A 20,453-nucleotide genomic window follows, 5' to 3' on the forward strand; every position below is an offset into this window, starting at 1 on the left:
GCTTTTAGGTAGAACTTTATATATCAATTTAGTATTAAATGAAATATAAAATTCTAAAGAATTTGGAAAAATAGCGAAATCCGTGAAATATAATATCCAAATTATTATAATTGTTGTTCAAAAATATTCCCTATATTCGTTTGCCGAAGGAAGTTGATAAGAACGATGATATAGTTCCAAAGTTGTAAAATTTCATAAAAATTTAATTGTCAAAATTAATACTTTGTCAAACTTCAATCGTCATATAGCTTAAACAAAAATTAATTTAGAATTTAGTATCGTCAAAAAAATAAAATTTCTATTAGATTTCTATCGACATACGTCAATAAAATATCACTAAATGAAACTTTCAAAAAGATTCAATCGGATCTAAAAAGTGAACGCGATATTGCAAAATTTTATGATTGGTCATTCCATAGCAGATTTTGTCCAATGTGGTACGCCATACCTTTTTTAGAGATCTTTGAATTAATAAAAATTGTGATATTTCCCTGAAGTTATATGTACTAACCTGCTAACCTTGAAAGTAAACGGAACGACAAATAATTATTAACTGACAGGTAATATTCTATCATGTAAAGTTAATTGTTCATTAGATTAAAATTTATCTTATGATGGAATAATTTATTCTTTGTCATCTAAATTATAAAGTTTTATTTTTTAGCAATGGCATGCAATCTATTCTATATGTGACGTCATCACATCAATGATGTGAATATAGTGACTCTCATATCATTGGTTATACATTTACCGCGACGAATGCGTAATTTTAAAGTTGGTTATAATCGATATTATATTGTGCGTATGTACAAATCTATAAGTAATTATTATTTAAATACATATACGAGTATTGTAATCTTCCTTATTACAATTTATTTTTTGTGTTATTGTATTTAATTCAATGAACTTTTAACGATATTAATATATACTATATTCAAGAGTAGTCAATACCTATTGATAAATACATATTTACATCATCTACTCAATTATATTACTTAATTAGACCTGAAAGTAAACACTTATTTAATTTAGTACTACTTTGTATTCAATAAACTAAATACAATATAATATAAATATACATCAGTTGCTTTTTATGATCAACGGCGACGAAGTTGTATATAATAGGCAATATAATTTGCATGAGATATTAACCGCTATTCTTTTTTTTTTTATGTAAATGCATGTCTACTTTATTGTATAAATATGTGGAATTGTGAGATTTAAATGTATATCGTAATAAGCACAGTGATATCGAATATGAGAGATACTATGTATAACCTCTTGTAAGATGTACATCATGTATATGCATTTGATTAATTTATATAGTCGGTTACACTGATAGTTTTGAACTAATCAAAAAACCGCATACGACTTTATATTGTATAATGACTACTTTAAGTGGTTTCATGGAATTTTTCCAAAAGGGAAAGGTAAATTATAACTATCTTGGTTTGTATTAAAATTATTTTGCATAACCTAAAACAAATTTTCTTATTGAATCAGTCATATTAATTGTGTAGAAATATTTTATATAATATTTGTTATAGACTTTTAGACCAAAGAAAAAATTTGCTCATGGAACATTACGTTATTCTTTACATAAACAAGCTCAAGCTTCACTTAATTCAGGAATAAACTTAAGATCTGTAGTCAAATTACCACCAAAAGAGGATCTCAATGATTGGATTGCTGTTCATGGTATATGAAAATTCTTATTCTATTAAACAGTTATTAAAATATGAATGGCTTGCATATAATATATCAATAATTATTTTATATTTAGTTGTAGATTTCTTTAATAGAATAAATCTTATATATGGTACTATATCTGAATATTGTGATTCTGCGTCATGTCCAACAATGAGCGGTGGAGCACGTTTTGAGTATTTGTGGGCAGATGGGGAAAAATATAAGAAGCCAACTGTTCTTCCTGCTCCTCAATATGTTACACTTCTTATGGATTGGATAGAAGTACAAATAAATAATGAAACTATATTTCCTGTGTCAACAGGTATGTCAATTATATACTTTTATTATATAAATATATAGGAACAACATAACAGTTATTTATTTTATTTACATATTTTACATTTTTACTACAGATGTACCATTTCCAAAAACATTTGTACCATTATGTCGTAAAATTTTAACTCGTCTCTTCAGAGTGTTTGTTCATGTATACATTCATCATTTTGATCGTATAGTAGCTATAGGAGCAGTAAGTAAATTATATCTATTCTTGTTGTAACTTAATAATGTAACAGGATTCTAGTATAATATTCTTATGTAAATATTTTGAATAAATTCATCTTATAATATTTTTTATAATTATTTTAGGAAGCACATGTAAATACATGCTACAAACATTTTTACTATTTTGTAACAGAATTTGAGTTAATAAATATAAAAGAATTAGAGCCATTAGCTGAAATGACTGCTAAAGTCTGCAAAGATACAGCTTCACCAACACAAGCAACTGTGCCATCAAATAATCATACGAGATAGTTATATGGACATTATACTGTAGACTAAACATATAATCTCCAATATGAATGAATATGAACAAAAGAAAAAATGTGTGCACATTTTTTTTTATGAATCTCAAAAAATTTAATTGTATATTAATTAAATTAATATTCATGATGCATAATATTAAGAGTGTTATAACTCCTAGTAATAATTGAAGTGATGTCATAAATAAATTATCCTTGATATTATGAAATTAAATTTTATATGTAATAATTTTGTAAATATTTGTATGTCTTATATTTTAATTATATATATTGTCTGTGTATCGTATTTAATATCATATGTAAGTAAAAATTAAATTCCTATAAACTATATAAAATATTTTTTGGATTATTTATGTATAGCTTTATATTTTTTATAATTTTATTCATTTGAGATATTATATTATTAAATGGTTTATAAATACACAAGCAAATGTCTATCACAGGAATTTAAAAGCAACAAATAGTGTTGTAATGTATTGGCAAAGTATGAAGTGATGCTTAATTTATAAAAGAAATTATAGAAAAACTTATGAATTAAAAAATAAATGATATTTATTATAGATTTATATTAGCGTTTTTTTTTTTAAATAGTAATAAGAAACGTTCGAGAAAATTTCTTTTAATTCCTTATTCACACGCCGAGTACAATGAAATCAAGGAAATGGTCAATTGTATTATTAAAATTGAATATCATTTATAACTTTGATAAAGTTTATTTTTCGACATATATTGTTTAAGACCTAAGTTTTCTTTTCAATATCCTGTATAATTAGGTATCTAATAACATGCCAAGTATCAACAAAATACTTTTTAGCAGTAATTTTGTTTATTAGTTTTTGCTGCAAGTGAGATCATATATATTAAATTAATATTTTCCACTTAATTTATTTCAGAGATTTTATTTCATTATATTTCGTTGACAAATGAGAATGAAATTACAGTGTATTATAGAATATAATGAAAAACAAAATTTAAAGATATCATATTTTCGGTTAAGCCAAATATCTAAAAATCTTCCAATATTTAGATAGGTGATTATTGCATATTGCAAATAAATTATGTTAATAAATTTGAACTAAAGAATACATCTTAAATGGCGACTTTTTTATTACATATTAACAACTTTACACACGTAACAAATACATGCGAGAGCGAATAGCATTGTAATCTGGTAAGTTTTCTACTGGACCAACTGCAGCAATTGCTGGACAATTATCATAAATATATTTCATTCCAACTTCGTGAATAGTTTTGGCAGTGACACTCTGAAATAAATATATTATCATAATAAAATTCTTGATATTTTTTAATACATTTGTATTATATACATACTTCTATCCTCATTTCAAGTTCATGTAATGGAATGCGTCGATTATAACAAAGTATTTGACGACCAATATCTTCACAGATCGCAGTGGTTCCATCAAGTTGTAATAGCATATTTGTTTTAAGAATATTTTTTGCACGTGTTACTTCTTTTTCTGTAACAGATGTACATAACCGCATCCATTCTCTTTGAAGACTCCATGTAAATTCTTCGCATAGCATTGGATCGCAAACGAAATAAATACCCCAAAGTCCAGTATCCTAGAATTTATATAATAAAAATGATAGAACACTAAAATAGACAAATATTTAATTCTATTACAATAAATATTACCTTATAACAAGTATTAAAACTTTGATAACTATGACATAATCCATCTTCTGCACTTTCTTTAGCTAGATTGCTAGCATTATTTACTCCACCTCCTTGACTGCGATCCCATGCTCCCATAAGAGTATTAGCAACCATAAGAGGAATGTTATCTGGATCAGCCCAACCTACACCTAAAACAGACAATAAACGATATTCATGTTAGTGACAGCACATTTATATATATATATATATATATATGTATATTAGTATTCTTCTAAACCTTCAACTGCTATAGCAATATGTGCTAGTGGAATACTATCATCACGAACTCTTATTTCTGATCCAGTATATCTGCAGGGAAGTTCATAAGGTGGAATTTCATTATACTGTGGTTGACACATTCCACTAAAATATTGATTTGCTAATTCTACCAATTGTTCATGCTCTACACCACCAGCACCAGCTAAAACAAATCTGTAAGAAACAAAAAAGTAAATTGTAATTCATATTAGATATCAAGGTAATTGTGAATTACCTTGCTGGGCCATAATGAGTTTTTACATATGAAACCAAATCATCTCTTGTAATACATTTAATATTCTTAGTAGGCCCAAGTATCGTCCTTCCAAGTGAAGTGCCTTGGTATGCTGTAGCATGTAAATGATCAAATACAACCTCTTGAAGATTTGTTTCAACTTCCTGCATTTCTCTTAAAATAACACCACGTTCTCTTTCAATTTCACTTTCACCAAGTTTTGAATTTTGTATGATATCACTAAGAATTTCAACTGCCTTTGGAACATCTTGTGAAAGACATTTAGCATAAAATACAGTTTGTTCACGACTCGTATATGCATTAAGGTGAGCACCCATGTTCTCAATTTCTAATTCTAGATCAGTTTGTGAGCGTTTTTTGGTTCCCTGTTTTAGGAAAAAAATTTTAATTTATTTTATTAATTGTACTGAATGAAGCTAAATATATATATATATACACACACACATATGTATATATATATTTCGCAAAGGACATAGAAGTTAATAAATTTACTTTAAAGGCCATGTGTTCCATGAAGTGTGCAACACCATTATTTTTATCATCTTCAAATCGACTTCCAGAATCTATCCACAGTCCAACAGTAGCTGTTGGTGCACCACTGTCTTCAGTAGCAATTTTCATACCATTGTTTAATGTTGAAACCCTGGTTGCTGGTTGATTGATAAGTATCTCTTTTAAAGAAACAGCAGTGGATCTCCATTGTTTTGGAATCTATAAAGAAAAGGAAGTCATAGAAAAAAGGAAAAGAACTGTCACTTCTGATAAAGTTAGTTGTCAATTCTTAATTTATAAATATGTAACAATTTAAGAAATAATTAAGACTGTTATAATATAATCTAGGAATATTAATTTCCATATACATTTATATACGGACAAAAGATATATTTTTAATTACTTTATTCTTATTACGTAAGGTGATTGGAATAGTAGAGCAACGTTTTGTCATCATTTACAATTCATTTATAACGAATCGTATCGCAATAATTTATAATATTTTATACAAACAAATTAATATTATATAGATAATAGAAGTGTCATGTTTCTTACCCTAACAAGATTCGTTTTATCAGAATAATTTCGCAGAGCAGAACCAATTTTTAATAGACGAGTCGCCATTTTTATAATGTAATCCGTATTCCTTAAGGAAACTAGTAAGCAATACAAGTGACCAACTTTCTTTGATAAAAATAAAATTTCCCTAAATGATTTCTGTACCTTTCGATAAAGTCACTATTATTTGTCTAATAATTAAGTTTCACTGTTAAATTCAATTTTGATGAATTGTTTAATATACAGTTATTAGCTAATAAATAATTGCAAGGTAAAATTTTACTCGGTAATTAATTACTATTCATTAGACATTTATTGTCAAGATTATAAATAACTATAGCTTTAAAGAAATGTTCTCGATAACTCTAGGATTCTGTTTTCTGCAACTAACTTCGTTTTAATACTCGCACATGTGAGATAGGGACTGGCGGGAATTAAAGTGGTATATAAAAAATGAAAAATGGAGGAAAGTTTATAAAGAACATTTCTATTTAAAAGCATTAATTACAAAAACTATAAGACGAAAGTTCATATTTTTAATAATAAAATTAAAATTAAAATTTACTTGTATAATTTATGTGAAATAGACAAAATATATATCTACTGATTAATTTGATTTTGAAGGCGTCATAAAAAGAGTTTTTTTTTATGTACGCGAAGGTTTTAAAGTATACTTTATATTACTTAAATTAACTTTAAATATGTAATGTATTTGCTCGATATATAAATTTTATTATGATTTTCTGTCATATCACGTCAGTAAGGCAATGTTTCAAAGCCCTTACAATATCGTTAATCATTTTAATTATTTATGATAAATGAATAATTAAAATAATTAAATATGATGAAATAAAAAATAACAATTATTTAGAAAATCTCGATAAGCATTATATTCTTCACTATGTCGGGAACACGAAGAACTTTTTACATACCCTTTATCATGCTTAAAAGAGAGTAAAAATAGTTCTAAGTTTCCATTGTATTTGTTTAGAATTCTTCGAAGAAAAGTTATACTAAGAAACTTATTACACGTTTCAAAGGACAATTTCATAAAATATTTAACTTTATTATTTTATATGTATATACATTCAAAGTAGCACAATGCAGGTCACAAACTTTTAATCTCATCTATAGAGTACTCGACAACAGCTCGTAATGCGTAACTCCAATGTTTACCACATATCGACGGATATTACCACAAGCTAGTGAGATTATGAGAAATAGAGGCTTATAATTCAACCGTGCAATTTCGTCGTATGCACTTAAGAAGATTAGAAAGAAAATGTAATATTGACAAGGAAATATCGATTATGGTATTTGCAAAAATGACAATGCAAAGTGAGAAAACTCATGGTCAGTTCGCTTTTAGCTTTGAATCTTCTTCGCTTTCTTCAAATTCATTTCTTCGTAACTTTAGCGTAAACTTGGAAATTTGATTTAAATAATAATGAGAGTTCATAGTTTTTGTAGTATATCTCGTAGTAAGTAAAATTGAATAAAATTAAATTTTTATATCATGATCATGCAGATACTTTATAAACAAAAAACGTTGTAGGAAGGAGAAAAGCGATTTCTCAGTGTTTAAGAGAAAAAATAAAGATCTATTGCAAGAACACAACACTGCACGGATTCCGTTACTTGACGGTTCATCAGTCAACGATAATTGAGAGCATGCTTTGGTTCTTGGTAAGAAATTTATCTGACTTAAAAGTTATTGTAGATATAAAATCTACTTTATCCTCCGTAGGTTTGCATAATGAGCATCATTTTTTGCATCATCCTGATGATGAGACTTTGGCATAATTTTGACGAAAATCCAACAGCTACTGCCATAAGTACAACCAACCCTATATGGAACATATATTTTCCCGGTGTCACGATTTGTAACAATAATAAAGTTTACAATCCTCATGCAAAAATCTTTGGAAATATTTTGTAAGAGAAATCTATTTATGTGAAATTTCTATCATTTTAGCGTGGAATTTTTATCGGAGTTTACAAATTTGTGAATAATCAAATCGATTGAAAATATTCGTTTTATAAGAAAACAAGAGTCTTGTAAAAACTAAGTGAGAATTATTTTTAAAGTAAAAAGTAAATTTTTCCCGATAGAATTCACCGTTATTTTTATTTATTTTATGATGGTTTGCAACGTGACATTTGTGCTTTTATTAAATCGATAGATCTAGAAACGGTATAAACCACAGTCAAAGCGAAAAGTTTTTTGTTTCGTTGATGAAACTGACGCGTCCCGATAAAACTGATGTGGACAATTTAACAGCAACACGAGCACTTGAAGTTCTCGGATTTACAGTTGACAGGCTCATGTACGAGGTACTAATTGATCAAAAATATATTCCTTTAAAGAGGATATTCAAAATAATTGTTTTTTGTTTCGTCGTTACAGTTGATGCAACCCTGTAAAACGATGTTATTGAGATGCGCTTGGCTAGGACAAAAATTTAATTGTAGTGATATTTTCAAAGCCGTTAAATCCAGAGAAGGCTACTGTTGTGCCTTTAATTATCATTTCAATTTGGACCGACCATATGGGTATCGGCAAAATTATTTTTGATATAGTAATTTGTTAAAAAGAATCACTAATGATAATTATTTGTTACATTCATTGATAGATACGATAATTACGACTTAAAAAATTCATCGGAAGAGAACGATCGTTCGGACATACCATCAGAGGAATTACCAGGAATTGGACAAATTCAGGTAAAATTTGAACGATTTGAATTTATTTGTAGACAAAATAAAAAATCAGAAATACTGTAACAATTCTACACGCGTGTAAAATGTAAAGCACTAACTATTAAAAATAGAAATATTATGAATTTAGAAAGCTCCTGGATCAGGACGTGATGTAGGTCTAGCAGTGGCTTTGAATGTTGAAGGTGAACATTACAAGAGTTCTAATAGACCTTTCGCAGGTGCTACCGTATTAATCCACGATCCAAAGGATTATCCGGATATCGGGATTCATTCGATGAGCGTATTGCCAGGACACGTCATGGGGATCGGTATTTCCGGTACGACGACGGAAAGCTCACAAGATTTACGACAGCTTCCTTTAAAAAGGCGCATGTGTCTCTTCCAAGACGAGGTTTGTACTGTATAATTAGAAAAAGTGTCAGTTACTTTGAATAATGAATCTTGATTGTAAGATATCGCAAAAATAATTTATACTAACTCGTAATGATTTATATTTATATTGAATGTCTAAGATATTATTCTATATTTCATTGATAAAGTTGGTGTTTGCGAGCGCCATTTATCAGTAAAATTTTGTGAAATTTTTGTAATAGATAACATGCAAATATAAAATAATGCAGATATAAAAAATTTTACTTTCTATCACTACTAATGTATTCGTCAAGACGACTAATTTGATATGCATGTATCAAGGGTTATACATACGTGTACGATATCTTAGATAAATCTGTTCTAGGTGAGGGGTAACAGTAATTATAGCTTTCAATCTTGCGTCTCGAACTGCATCTATATGCGCGTGCATAAATATTGCGGTTGCCTGCCATTTTATTATCCGAGTAAATATAACGATCGATTATTGCCTTAACAAAATTTTCTGATTTTCTTTCTTCTTCATTTTCATTTTTTTTTTCTATTTCAGATGAAAACAGTAGGACTTGCTTTCTGACGGACGTAGATTGCATTTTGAATCATCGAAGTAAGGAAACAAGAAAAATAAATAGATAAATAGAAACAGATCTTTTTCTTTTTTGAGAATAGCAATTGGATTTAAATTTATTAGAATTAAACTTCGTTCAATGTGAAGGGACAATCATTGAACAGCTATAAACGATATTTCTTTGCGATTATAGGAATTGTCTCAACATATGAAACGTCGTTCGAGAACGAATGCAATTGCTTGCCACAATGCTCTGATACGTTTTACGATGTCGTATCGGAGAGTATAGCCATTGAAGATGTTGGATACAATTCTGAAATAACGTAAGAATGACATCGAATTACTTCCTTGTTGCTTGCATCGTTTTCTTACAATTGTAAGATCGACGATTGTACAATTTCACGCTCTCTTTTTTTTTTTATTTGTCTTATTTGCTTACAGTCGCGATTTGGATAACAAAAACGCTTCCTTCATTTACGTTTACTTTCGCGATATCTCTTACATCGAATATCGTAAACAGAATATTATGAGCTGGGACAGCCTTCTCGGTGAGTAATAAAAATAAAATCTAATACAATTTATTCCAGTGTTTATTTGTAAATTAATTTGTATTTTATAAAATATATACATTAAAATTTTAATGATATTGTGTAAACGTAATGAAACTTTTACTATTAAATAACATTTTATTTTTTAATGAAACAATAAGGAATAAAGAGAAATATTTCTTTTATTCGATGATATTTTCTTTCTTTCTTTCTTTTTTTCAGCATCCTTCGGTGGTATCTTCGGACTTTGTCTCGGTGGTTCGGTCATAAGTTTGGTCGAATTACTTTATTACATTGTCCGCGAGTTTTTCTATCTTCGTAAAGGATCAACATCAGCGAAGAGAAACTTTCCGGCTGCCTCCGAACTCTTTGTGTCGACTCCATTGAAGGACTCCAAATGGAAGAAATTTAATGGTCAACGCGGAATGAATTATAACGAGAGACCGATTTACGTCGTTGCAAATCGAAAGCTTCTTCGTCGACAAGAGAAAAATTACAATGACAATAGTAGTATTACTACTATTAATAATAATAGTAATGTCCTTCTAAGGAAAATAAAATTTCAACGATATTACGATTAAATCGAATTTCGTACTGTAAGAGACAAAAATAATTTTTCGTAATCTTACATAAATTGTATCTATAATTTTTTGTTAACTTTTTGATGTATTTTTCTTTCAAAAAGAGAAAGAATTGAACAGATTGTTTAAGGACTTTCATTGCAAGTAGAATAACAGTAAAAAAGAATATGATTTAAATGTCCGAAATTTTAACGACAAACTTATTTGCAAAAAATCACAGTTTAATTCAAGTAGTAAGGAATGAAGGATTCTTACAAAAGAATCAAATTACTACGATGATGAAGTAATCATAAGCTTTATTTTCGACGAAATATCGTTTCCAATTTTATAAAATATTTACGTGCACATACACAAATATATAATTGAATCAAAAATTAAGAAAACAAATTACAGTATGATACGTTCATTAATTGGCTTCCTGAAACGATCGCATTTATCCTCATTGTGTTACCCTCCCGTATCATGGACTTTCTATAGAGGACTTGTTTTAAATGTGAGAGAAAATGTGGACTCAAGAGGGAATAGAGCACGAAATTGAATGAGCTGGAGATGGCACTAAGGAGGGTCGCGTAGATACGAAATCTGTGAAGAAAAAGTACGATGTTATTAAATTTATTAAACTATTAAAGAAAGAAAAAATCTTCAACAATTATTAATTCATTTTTGTCAGACAGATCGATCTTTTACTCGCCTTATTAAAAAAAAAATCGTCTATTTTTCCTACGAATTCTATTAATGAATTATATTCATTTGTTAACGTTAAAAGAAAATCAAGATGGTGAAATCTATTTATCTGATTTCGTTCTAAAAATTTATTTCATGTTTATCGATTTAGTATCGTTTATCGATTTTTCAGTCTAACGATTTTAGAACAAATATGGATCAACTAAACATCGTTGTGAATAAACGTGGACAGCGAAAAAGCATCTCCTATTTATTTTCGAAATATTTATGTTCTACTTTTGGTATCTATTTATCTCATGTAATAGGAATCGAAAAGGTTCGAAGATTGAGTCGTCACCTTTCGAGAAAAACTTCGTGGACGATGGTCAGATCTCCATCATATAAAAGAGAAATTGCGCTGCGACGTGACGCCAAGTGTGTTGGAACTTCGCCCACGACGAAAACGAATGCGATGCCTACCAGCATTACGGTCAATCTCGTTTGATCCTAAGAAACAAGAAAGCATTACGATAAAAGTCGATAAAAGAACTTCCAGCTAAAGCTTTTGTCTTTATTTTCTTTCGGACATATCTTCCTCTTTTTCTCTCTTTCTCTTACGTTATACGCACATATTGTGTAGTAACGTTTGTTATTTCGTGTCATTTCATATAACGGGATAATGTTTTCCGTTTTATTTAAAGTCAAATACATATGTATCTGAAAGGTCTTTGAAAAATATTGAAACTTGGTAAAGTTATAGTTACTTGAATAAATAAAAAAAATAAATAAATAATCTCACTGCTCGTTTTTAAAGAATTATATTTTTCAAATGATATTTCACGTTCAAAATAATATGCATATTTATGATTATAACTGATATACCATATAATATTTGAAAGCGTTATTATTATACTTATAAATTGTCTAACTTTCAAACTTTATATTTCTGTATACTATATTTCTCCTATTTTTCTATTTTGTTTGCTTATAATCCATTTTCTTATTCCTTCCTAACGATTAAAATCATGAGAAAATATCAGGTTGACATACCCTCAACTGATTACATTCTCTGGCGTTACATCGTTTCAACAATTCTTTCCGCTGGTTGAGCATTTTCATCATGTTGAAGCACATAATGCTATTGGCGATGAACAAGAATATGGCTGGTAAAAGTCCAAAGATCATCAGTTGAAGCCAATTCTGAAGTTTATACAACCTGCAATGACATGTTTTGCATATTTTTTTTTTTTTTTTCATATTCGTTGTGTAGACAAGATATGAAACTTACCACGAATGAAAAAATTGTGTCGTCATTAAGTCGCCACGCGCGTTATACTTATACATGAAACAGTAAGGGACGTTGATGATGATAGTAAAGAAGGTTGAAACGATCATCATCCTTCGGGCGATGTGCTGACTGCAGAACTTCGGAGTTTTGCAACTTGGCTGGCTAAGGGTAAAACAAAAGAGTTTAACTCGTTAAACTTTCTCGTATATAATCTTGCAAATAAATATGTAACTTTTTCCTCGTTGGAAAAGAAAAAAGAGGGAAAAGAAGTCAAATAATGGTTTTTAAGATTTTTTTCTTTGTTCATTTTTATCAAACTAATCGAACGAACTTTATTTATTATCATGAATACGATTAAACTCATTACTCACTCAAACTAATTTCTACTATATAAGAATATCTTGCATAATTATTTATTGTTGGTGTTCAGCGATAATACGCACACATACAGTTATTTAAATAAATATACAGTTCTTCTGGTGTGTGAGTGCGGGAAAGTTTTATTGACCTGGACTTTATTGCATCTTTTACTGGCTGGCAAACCCGAGAACGTGAAGGAGCATAGAACGAGTCGGTACAAGCTGAACCGTCACGTCGACAAGATTAAGAGCAACAAGAGCTCAAGTGCTAAAATTACATACAGTTATCTTTTCGCAATGTTCTTATATCAATACATCTCTTTTGTAAATATCTATGTATCAACAACGTTATTATATTGTATATTCTATTCTTATCTTTTTGATAAATGAACAAAAATTTAACATTTATTTAAAAAGAGATCAATGAACTTAATAATTTTTCGGGAAAATTATCCTGAAACTATGTTTCATTTATGAAGTGATCATTAATTACTAATGAGTAAATAATGTCATTTTATCTCACAGGTTTATGCGGTAAGATTCATCTCTAGAGTTTAGAATATCTAAATCGATATCATGATCGATAGAATTGATATTAATTTCAGAAATCTGTTTTATTTGCTTAAGGCAAGTATTAGCCTCTCCTCTCTCTCTCTCTCTCTCTCTTTCACTCTATCTCTCTCATATATACACAGATACACGTACATTGTACATTTACACTCTACCTACCTACAAACCATCGCAAGTCTATCGATGGTGACGCACACGGTAGCCCATACGGTGATATTGGATGAAATTGAGCCAAGTGGAAGATGCACGAAGGCATCGAACTCGAGCCAACCTGGTTTGCACCAGAAAATTCCTCTTGCCAGGCCAGAGAATAGAAGGAGAGTGCACGTTACGAGATCAGCACCAGCTAAGACTGCCAATTTCGTTCGTTTCCCATAATCGATAGGTCAAAATGTTCGAAAATAGTTGCATGCGAACGCTCACGAATTCCCAGATTGATATCGTTATTATATTTTTTATTATTACTATGTACTATATCGAATGAATTTCTTTTAGTAAGTTGTTTGAAGTATCGGATGTTCGATAAGAATATCTATAAATGCTCAAATGTTCAAATGAAGCTATTTTATTGTACGACTAGCATAAATTGATCTTATATTATTTTGAGGTATTTAAAATTATACATTTTATATATGCATTATTAAAAATATTACTGTTTGCTATAAAAAAATTTATTTTATTAAATTAATTTATTTTTTGATATAGTAAAACGATTCTCGATAATTTCAAAATAAAGTGATAATGCAAGTGCGAAATATATTGATGCATAGGCATTTTTTCCAAGTAATAATATAAAATTCATTAAAAAAATTATTCTTTTCTTTTCCTAATTCCTCTTTGTCGTTCTTCTTTATTGTACAATCTCGATATCAATCTGGCGAGAATCGTTGTTAAGAGCCTTACATATATAGCGAGGAAAAATAAATTATTTTCTGACCTGCCAGATACGTATAAGTGGACGTCTTCAGACATCGTTTTAAGATAACCACAAGAATGAGAATGTTACCAATTATTCCAAGAGTGGAAATTATCGGTGTAACGATGCTGTATATTATTATACTTATCATTGTTGGCTGACCGACCCACAAACTGCTATTTGATAATTTACTATCGGTCGCATTTCTCGATGATTTTAATGAAAAGAAATGGATGTCGAAGTTATGATCTCTATGGATAATTTGTAAATTTCATTAGTTCTAAATTTTTTAATTTTAATTATAAAAAACTATATTTCTTATAATTAAGAAAATTTAAGAATTGTTTTTTCTTTATATGTATTGATAAGTAAAATATGTAATCACCTTTTGCAAAGTGTACGCATATCCTCTGAAAAATTGCGATAAATAGGTTTCATAATTAACCAATGAGATTCAAAATTTGGTTCGTAATGCAGAAAAGCTCGACCCATTTCTATAAAAAGTAAAGTAAATCGTATAGGTAGCAAGATATAGGTTGAACATTTGAGATCTCCAATTTACCTTACACTCACAATCAAAACTGTTCGAACGAAGAATGAATCGATGGCTGACAGGACCTAAGAACGCTTCTGGAAAAATGAAAAAACTCGTTCACGATGAAATACTGCTGAAAATAATTTCTCTCCCTTTGTCTCTCTCTCTCTCTCTTTCTCTTTCAAACTAATTCGTCGCACGTCGGAATTAAGAATTAATCCATAAGTTCGCTCATTTCAAGATGGCAGTCAATAGCAGGAGCATCTGTGAAATTTATAGTAGTTAGTCACGTATTTAATGATTGAATTGTTTTACTTATTCCAATTGAAAGAAATTAATTAATTATTCACTTGTTTTGATTTTCTTCACATATTGTTATTGAATATTATCTATTGTTATTGTTTGTTTTTAAATTTTATTTATCTAACAAATGATATGTCGATATTTTACGATATCGTCTACTTCGATGCAAAATATGGATTGTAATGTGTCGTTAGTCGTTACCTATAGAATAGAGCAATGGCGATGTTCTTCACCGATGACGTTTTCGATTCGAACACGTAAAGATACTCGAATACTCATGAAGAACGATGAAACGTTTGCAGTAGTAAACGAGAGTTACGTATCGGAAAGACGTAAATATGTACAACCTATTGAACGAACTTCCATGGGACGTTTCTTGTGAACAATGAGACTGATGATCGACAGAAATAGATATACTGAAATTATTCGGAGGGGTTGTCAGATAACAGACGATAATATGTAAGCAAATATCGCGAACGTAGAATCGATATTCACGCATATATCTGATTGGCATAAAAAACGAGTATTACCTATCTATCTCTACCTACCTACCTACCTACCTACCTACCTACCTACCTACCTACCTACCTACCTATCTACCCGTTAGCTAAATCAAATATTTATTTTTTCCGAGCCTTTCGTCGCGGCTTATTCAATTTATTTACTCTGTTGTTCGACCACTTCAAATTTCATTCGTTCGCTTGTGATGAAATTCGGCACGGAAACGTTTTCCTCGTAAAATTTATAAAGTTCTGATATTTACGTAATATTCGAAATTCGAAATAAAAAAAAAGAAATTACGTACGTCCTTCACTATCCAATAATTATTGGATCCAAAATGGAATGAAATATTCCTGAGCGTGTTTATTTTTACGAGATATTCATTAAAATTATCATTTAATAAAGATGCCTAGCATAAATTATTATTATTATTATTATTATTATTATTATTATTATTATTATGTTATCAGTATTGTAAATGATAATAACGATTTATAATTGTATCGTTAGAATAGTCTAGAATAATAGCATGTATTAATCCTATTATCAACTAAACAAAGAAATCAACATTGTATTTGAAAAAATCAAATGAAATAAATTTCGTTAATTAAAGTCGCGATTAGAAACGAGACAAGAAATCAAACATCGTTAAAATCTCGCAAAGATGTTACATAGGATCCAGGTAGTGAACAAATGTCATTTAATTGATTCCATTTAGAGATGAATCATCGATAAGGTAAAAGGTGACTGTATAATCGTACTTGAGCATTAATGAACGAGCTTTGATGTAACCATGGAAACAACTACGATAACCGTTATCGATCGTTTTCACCATAGACACCTTCAAAGTTCTCGTTCTATCATAAATTGATTCTGTTAAAAGTTTTTACGAATTCGATACTTCTTAACACACAAATACGCACGCACGCATTCTCTCTCACTTTCACTTTCATACGTTATTACGAGATTTCATCAATATTTTATAGCATGAATTTTGTTAAAAATGAAAGTAGAATGCAAAAAAATAAGAATTTATTTTTCATCTTCAGAATCGACTTTATTGTTTTCCATATATATATATTTTTTTGTCAAATATTTATTGCTACAATTGTCTTTACCGAGTTCAATTTAATAGGAGAACGCAAGTATCAGCTACGTGCTAATAAAGTCGGAGCTCCGTGTGTAATTATCATTAACGCGTTTAATTATAATTTTGAACTTAAAATTGTTTCATAAGTTCGCACAGCTTACCATAAAACTTGGCTTATTGTTCTCTACGTTTTATTCGTCGAATAAGTATTAATAGTTTCTAATAATTTGAGTAGTAAAAATTTGAGTTCTAGAGAAACATCACTAAATACATAATTAATGTATTTTGATTAAGTTGGAACTAAGTTCCAACTATATATATATATATGTGATAAAAAATACTTCGATGTTAATTCAAACTTTTTCCAAGCAATTATAAACCGACACATTTTTTTCTTTCTTTCATATCATTCAATATTTTAAAAAATATTAAAAAAAACTTTTGGAAAATGATCGAACATATCAGATTTAATTCAAGCCAGATAATTGTTCTTTTGTTCGCATTCAAAATAAATCGCAAAATCGATTGATTCCAATCGAGGGTTTAATTAAAGGTACAAAACGTCTATCGAGTTAAAATTTTTCAATATCTATCTATCCTCTTTTACGTAGTCGTTTCTTTATTCCTCTTTCAGAGGCAGTATTCTTCAAAGGTGTATTAGCCAAAAATCAAATGTGATCGAGGTAAGACATCTAAAAATAGAATCCATTGTTTCCTGAAAACTTGTCCATGTATGTGCATGTTTATGCACATGTATGGGCTTCCGCGCGCAGATGTGGTTGTATAGTCTTATTTCGAAAGAGCTGCCAACGTCACCGTCATCGTATCAATAGCCAACCCCGTTCTTTGTCCGGCATCTTGGAAAACTCGTGTAACCTTCTTTTTTTATCTCTCGCAATTCTCTCGAGACTGCTCCTGCTGACATAAGGGGAATATATGAAGACGATGGTTCCCAATGGTTCCAAAGATCGGCCACGAGTCGACGGCAGACCAATCGAGTAGACCATCGATCTTGGGATCTTACCAAGAAACAAACACACGTAAGGGAGTCAGTGAAACGCACATCCGTTATATCGCGTTTCTCTAAAGTACTTACGTACATAGCTATCTCCTTGACCAGCACACCTATCCTGTGTTAGCTATAGAACTTGTAGTATTTATTAGTTGTTCCAAATGATTTCCATTACCGTGTATTATTTTTTTAAATTTGCTCGAAAGAAGAGAATGTATACTTAGATATCTTGCGATAAGTCAGACAAACTTATACAGTATGTCTGATTTTAATATATGCATGTAATTATTTCCTTGTATTAAAAATACAAAAAATGTTTCGGATAAATGGTGTATGCTGTCAAGGAGAACACATCGTGATGATAATTATTTAACTTTGCGATGATTTAGGAGAGTTTTGTAAAGATCACGTATAAATTTTTTAATAGAACCTTATATTCTTTATTATATATTCTTGTAGCTGATGTCAAGCCGTTATCGAAACATTACTAACTTTTGTCTTTTGCCCAAACCATGCCATTATGTACTAAGATCGACCCAGTATCCTTCTCTTCGTTTTACGTCGGGTAACGTTAATGCTGTAGGTAACGTAAGGAATATTAACATTGAAATTTAATATCTGTATAGTGGTTAGTACGAGAGATATAAGTTCTTGATAATAGTTATTAGTATTTTAACAACGTTTCAGTTTCGGTTATAAGAATATTCAATAAAAAAATATAGTTCTTATATATATATTCTAGATATACGATCTTAATGGTGATATTTTAGTAAAGTATAAAAAGCATACATTTGGAAATAGGTCTTTTGGAGGATATAAAATCGTATTAGTGATTATTTTCTATTCGTGAAATTAGTATCTTTAGAAATGTTTTGGAGTATTGGAATAATTTTGTTGGAGTAATTGTATTGGAGTAATATTGTATTAGTAATATTTTTATATTTAAGTAGGTAAATCCATGAAAACTGATGGAATAAAATATTGGATGAACAAAGAGAGATCGGGAAGATAGATAAGATAAGAATATGAAAAAATATCTCCTGTTTCATACTTTATGATTTCTCATTATTTTTTTTACTACAAATTTATTGTATTTTTAGATGAACTTACCTTGACATATTTGATGAAATGTAAAATTAGAAGAATTATTATAACAACTTGAAATATAAGCCGATGTAACCGATCTTAACCAATGAGTCAATCAAGGCGATATCATTTACACCTAACGAGCTCGAAGCACGTAATATCATGGAACACGTTGTTGTAATATAATTACTTGGCGCTTATAGTCAATTTAAGGTCGCGTAATTGACACGGTGACCGTTATTTCATTTTATCAAATAATTATTTTTCATTTTGACCAAAATTGACGTAGGTACATATCTATATTTATAACAAAAAACATAAAAATACATATTTATATATCTACTGATACAAAAAGCTTACGTGATTGTTTAATTAAATATCGATCATTAAAAACAAGTAGATAATTATATTAAATTAGTTAATAGTAATTCAATTAAGTACCTGATCATCAGTGGCACTCGTTCAAACATATTTTAAAAAAGTTAATTAATTCATGAACTTTAATTCATCAATTTAATATCTATTTCTTTTTTTTTCTTATTTCGCATGAACAAAAAAGTTAGGTATCGGATTTTTACGAAGGAATCGTAGACAAGTGTATGTCACGCACGGACTTCATACGTCTTCCTAATATATAATCGATATCCAACTCCAGAGACGAGGAAATGGCCTCACGAGCCACACCACGAGCATTCATCTTCGTCTCCCGTTAGAATAAAGTGGAGTTTCAAGATGACGAGGAGGATCACGAAATTGTCTCGAATAAAGTTGACAAGAATAATATTAAAGAAATCGTCGACACTCTCATCTATTTTGTTTATCAAACTGATACTTTAATACCTCTTTGACATAGTGCGATTAATTATAGATATTATCGATCTTTTATCTCCTTTTTCCAGCATTTTCGGGAAATCAGATTCATTATTCATTCATAAAGAAAATAAAAATATAAAATATTTATATCGCCAAGCATCGAGTAGACTTGTGTCAAGATATCAATCGAATGCTTTCAATATTGATAAACATATCCCGATAATGAAATTCGATCGGAGGAAAATTGAAGTTTAAAGGTAAAGAATAAAGCTGAAAGGTTGGATTCTATTCACGTGTAAAAGAAAACTCGTCTTGAATGCATTACGTTCTCTTTGGAGAAAATAGAAAAGGACTCTTTCATAAGTTCATTTTCTAAAAATATACTTGACGGTTTTCCAAGGATAGTGAAATTTAAAAACGATCCTTTGCATGCAGTTTCTTAAATATTGATTTTTATGAAATATTTAGCGGAACATAATTATCGCGTTTCATTAAAGCTTTTATAAAACAATATCTATGTAAATCCTTTGAAATCTTGTTAGATTTTTAAAATCATTTTCATAAAACATATAAAGATTTTTCAAAGATCTTTAGAAAGTACACTTATCTATTACCAAAAGTTCTGAACAAATTAATCAATATTTGCGTTCTCCAAAAAATGGTTCTATCACTCAGTCGTCTAGAAAATAGATTGGAAAAGAAAAAAATCAACAATTCAGGCATACGAAGGTAAATGTTTTAGCCAAGATATAAGACATTCCTATTTCTGCAT

General features: G+C 29.4%; 4 protein-coding genes across 4 annotated transcripts; 2 read left to right on the plus strand and 2 right to left on the minus strand.

Moving 5' to 3' along the window:
• Positions 1-235: 235 nt before the first annotated feature.
• On the plus strand, positions 236-3,079 carry LOC127063275 (MOB kinase activator-like 3). Its single transcript, XM_050992824.1, has 6 exons — positions 236-560; positions 665-1,430; positions 1,548-1,698; positions 1,784-2,011; positions 2,103-2,218; positions 2,338-3,079. Exons 2-6 carry the CDS (start codon positions 1,386-1,388, stop codon positions 2,503-2,505), a joined length of 708 nt encoding a protein of 235 aa, XP_050848781.1. The 5' UTR covers positions 236-560; positions 665-1,385; the 3' UTR covers positions 2,506-3,079.
• A 517-nt stretch (positions 3,080-3,596) lies between these two features.
• On the minus strand, positions 3,597-5,903 carry LOC127063271 (mitochondrial-processing peptidase subunit beta). The gene is made up of 7 exons (XM_050992812.1): positions 5,756-5,903; positions 5,201-5,419; positions 4,688-5,073; positions 4,433-4,626; positions 4,174-4,343; positions 3,846-4,100; positions 3,597-3,778 (listed from the first exon to the last, which is right to left on the minus strand). The coding sequence occupies exons 1-7, from the start codon at positions 5,822-5,824 to the stop codon at positions 3,638-3,640; spliced, it is 1,434 nt and encodes a 477-aa protein (XP_050848769.1). The 5' UTR covers positions 5,825-5,903; the 3' UTR covers positions 3,597-3,637.
• Positions 5,904-7,138: 1,235 nt separating this feature from the next.
• Positions 7,139-10,491, plus strand: LOC127063209 (sodium channel protein Nach-like; the record flags this gene model as incomplete). Its single annotated transcript, XM_050992636.1, has 12 exons — positions 7,139-7,239; positions 7,314-7,444; positions 7,506-7,693; positions 7,942-8,092; positions 8,166-8,311; positions 8,392-8,482; positions 8,607-8,870; positions 9,216-9,315; positions 9,399-9,455; positions 9,610-9,739; positions 9,858-9,964; positions 10,187-10,491. Coding segments are annotated over exons 1-12 (1,704 nt in total), but the record flags the coding sequence as incomplete, so codon positions are not given.
• Positions 10,492-10,750: 259 nt separating this feature from the next.
• Positions 10,751-15,498, minus strand: LOC127063457 (mu-type opioid receptor). The gene is made up of 9 exons (XM_050993284.1): positions 15,381-15,498; positions 14,909-15,140; positions 14,727-14,835; positions 14,363-14,592; positions 13,585-13,777; positions 12,497-12,658; positions 12,259-12,424; positions 11,567-11,715; positions 10,751-11,127 (listed from the first exon to the last, which is right to left on the minus strand). Exons 3-9 carry the CDS (start codon positions 14,831-14,833, stop codon positions 10,920-10,922), a joined length of 1,215 nt encoding a protein of 404 aa, XP_050849241.1. The 5' UTR covers positions 14,834-14,835; positions 14,909-15,140; positions 15,381-15,498; the 3' UTR covers positions 10,751-10,919.
• Positions 15,499-20,453: the final 4,955 nt, after the last annotated feature.

The sequence above is a fragment of the Vespula vulgaris genome, chromosome 4 (genome assembly GCF_905475345.1).
Source record: "Vespula vulgaris chromosome 4, iyVesVulg1.1, whole genome shotgun sequence".
Lineage (NCBI taxonomy): Eukaryota > Metazoa > Arthropoda > Insecta > Hymenoptera > Vespidae > Vespula > Vespula vulgaris.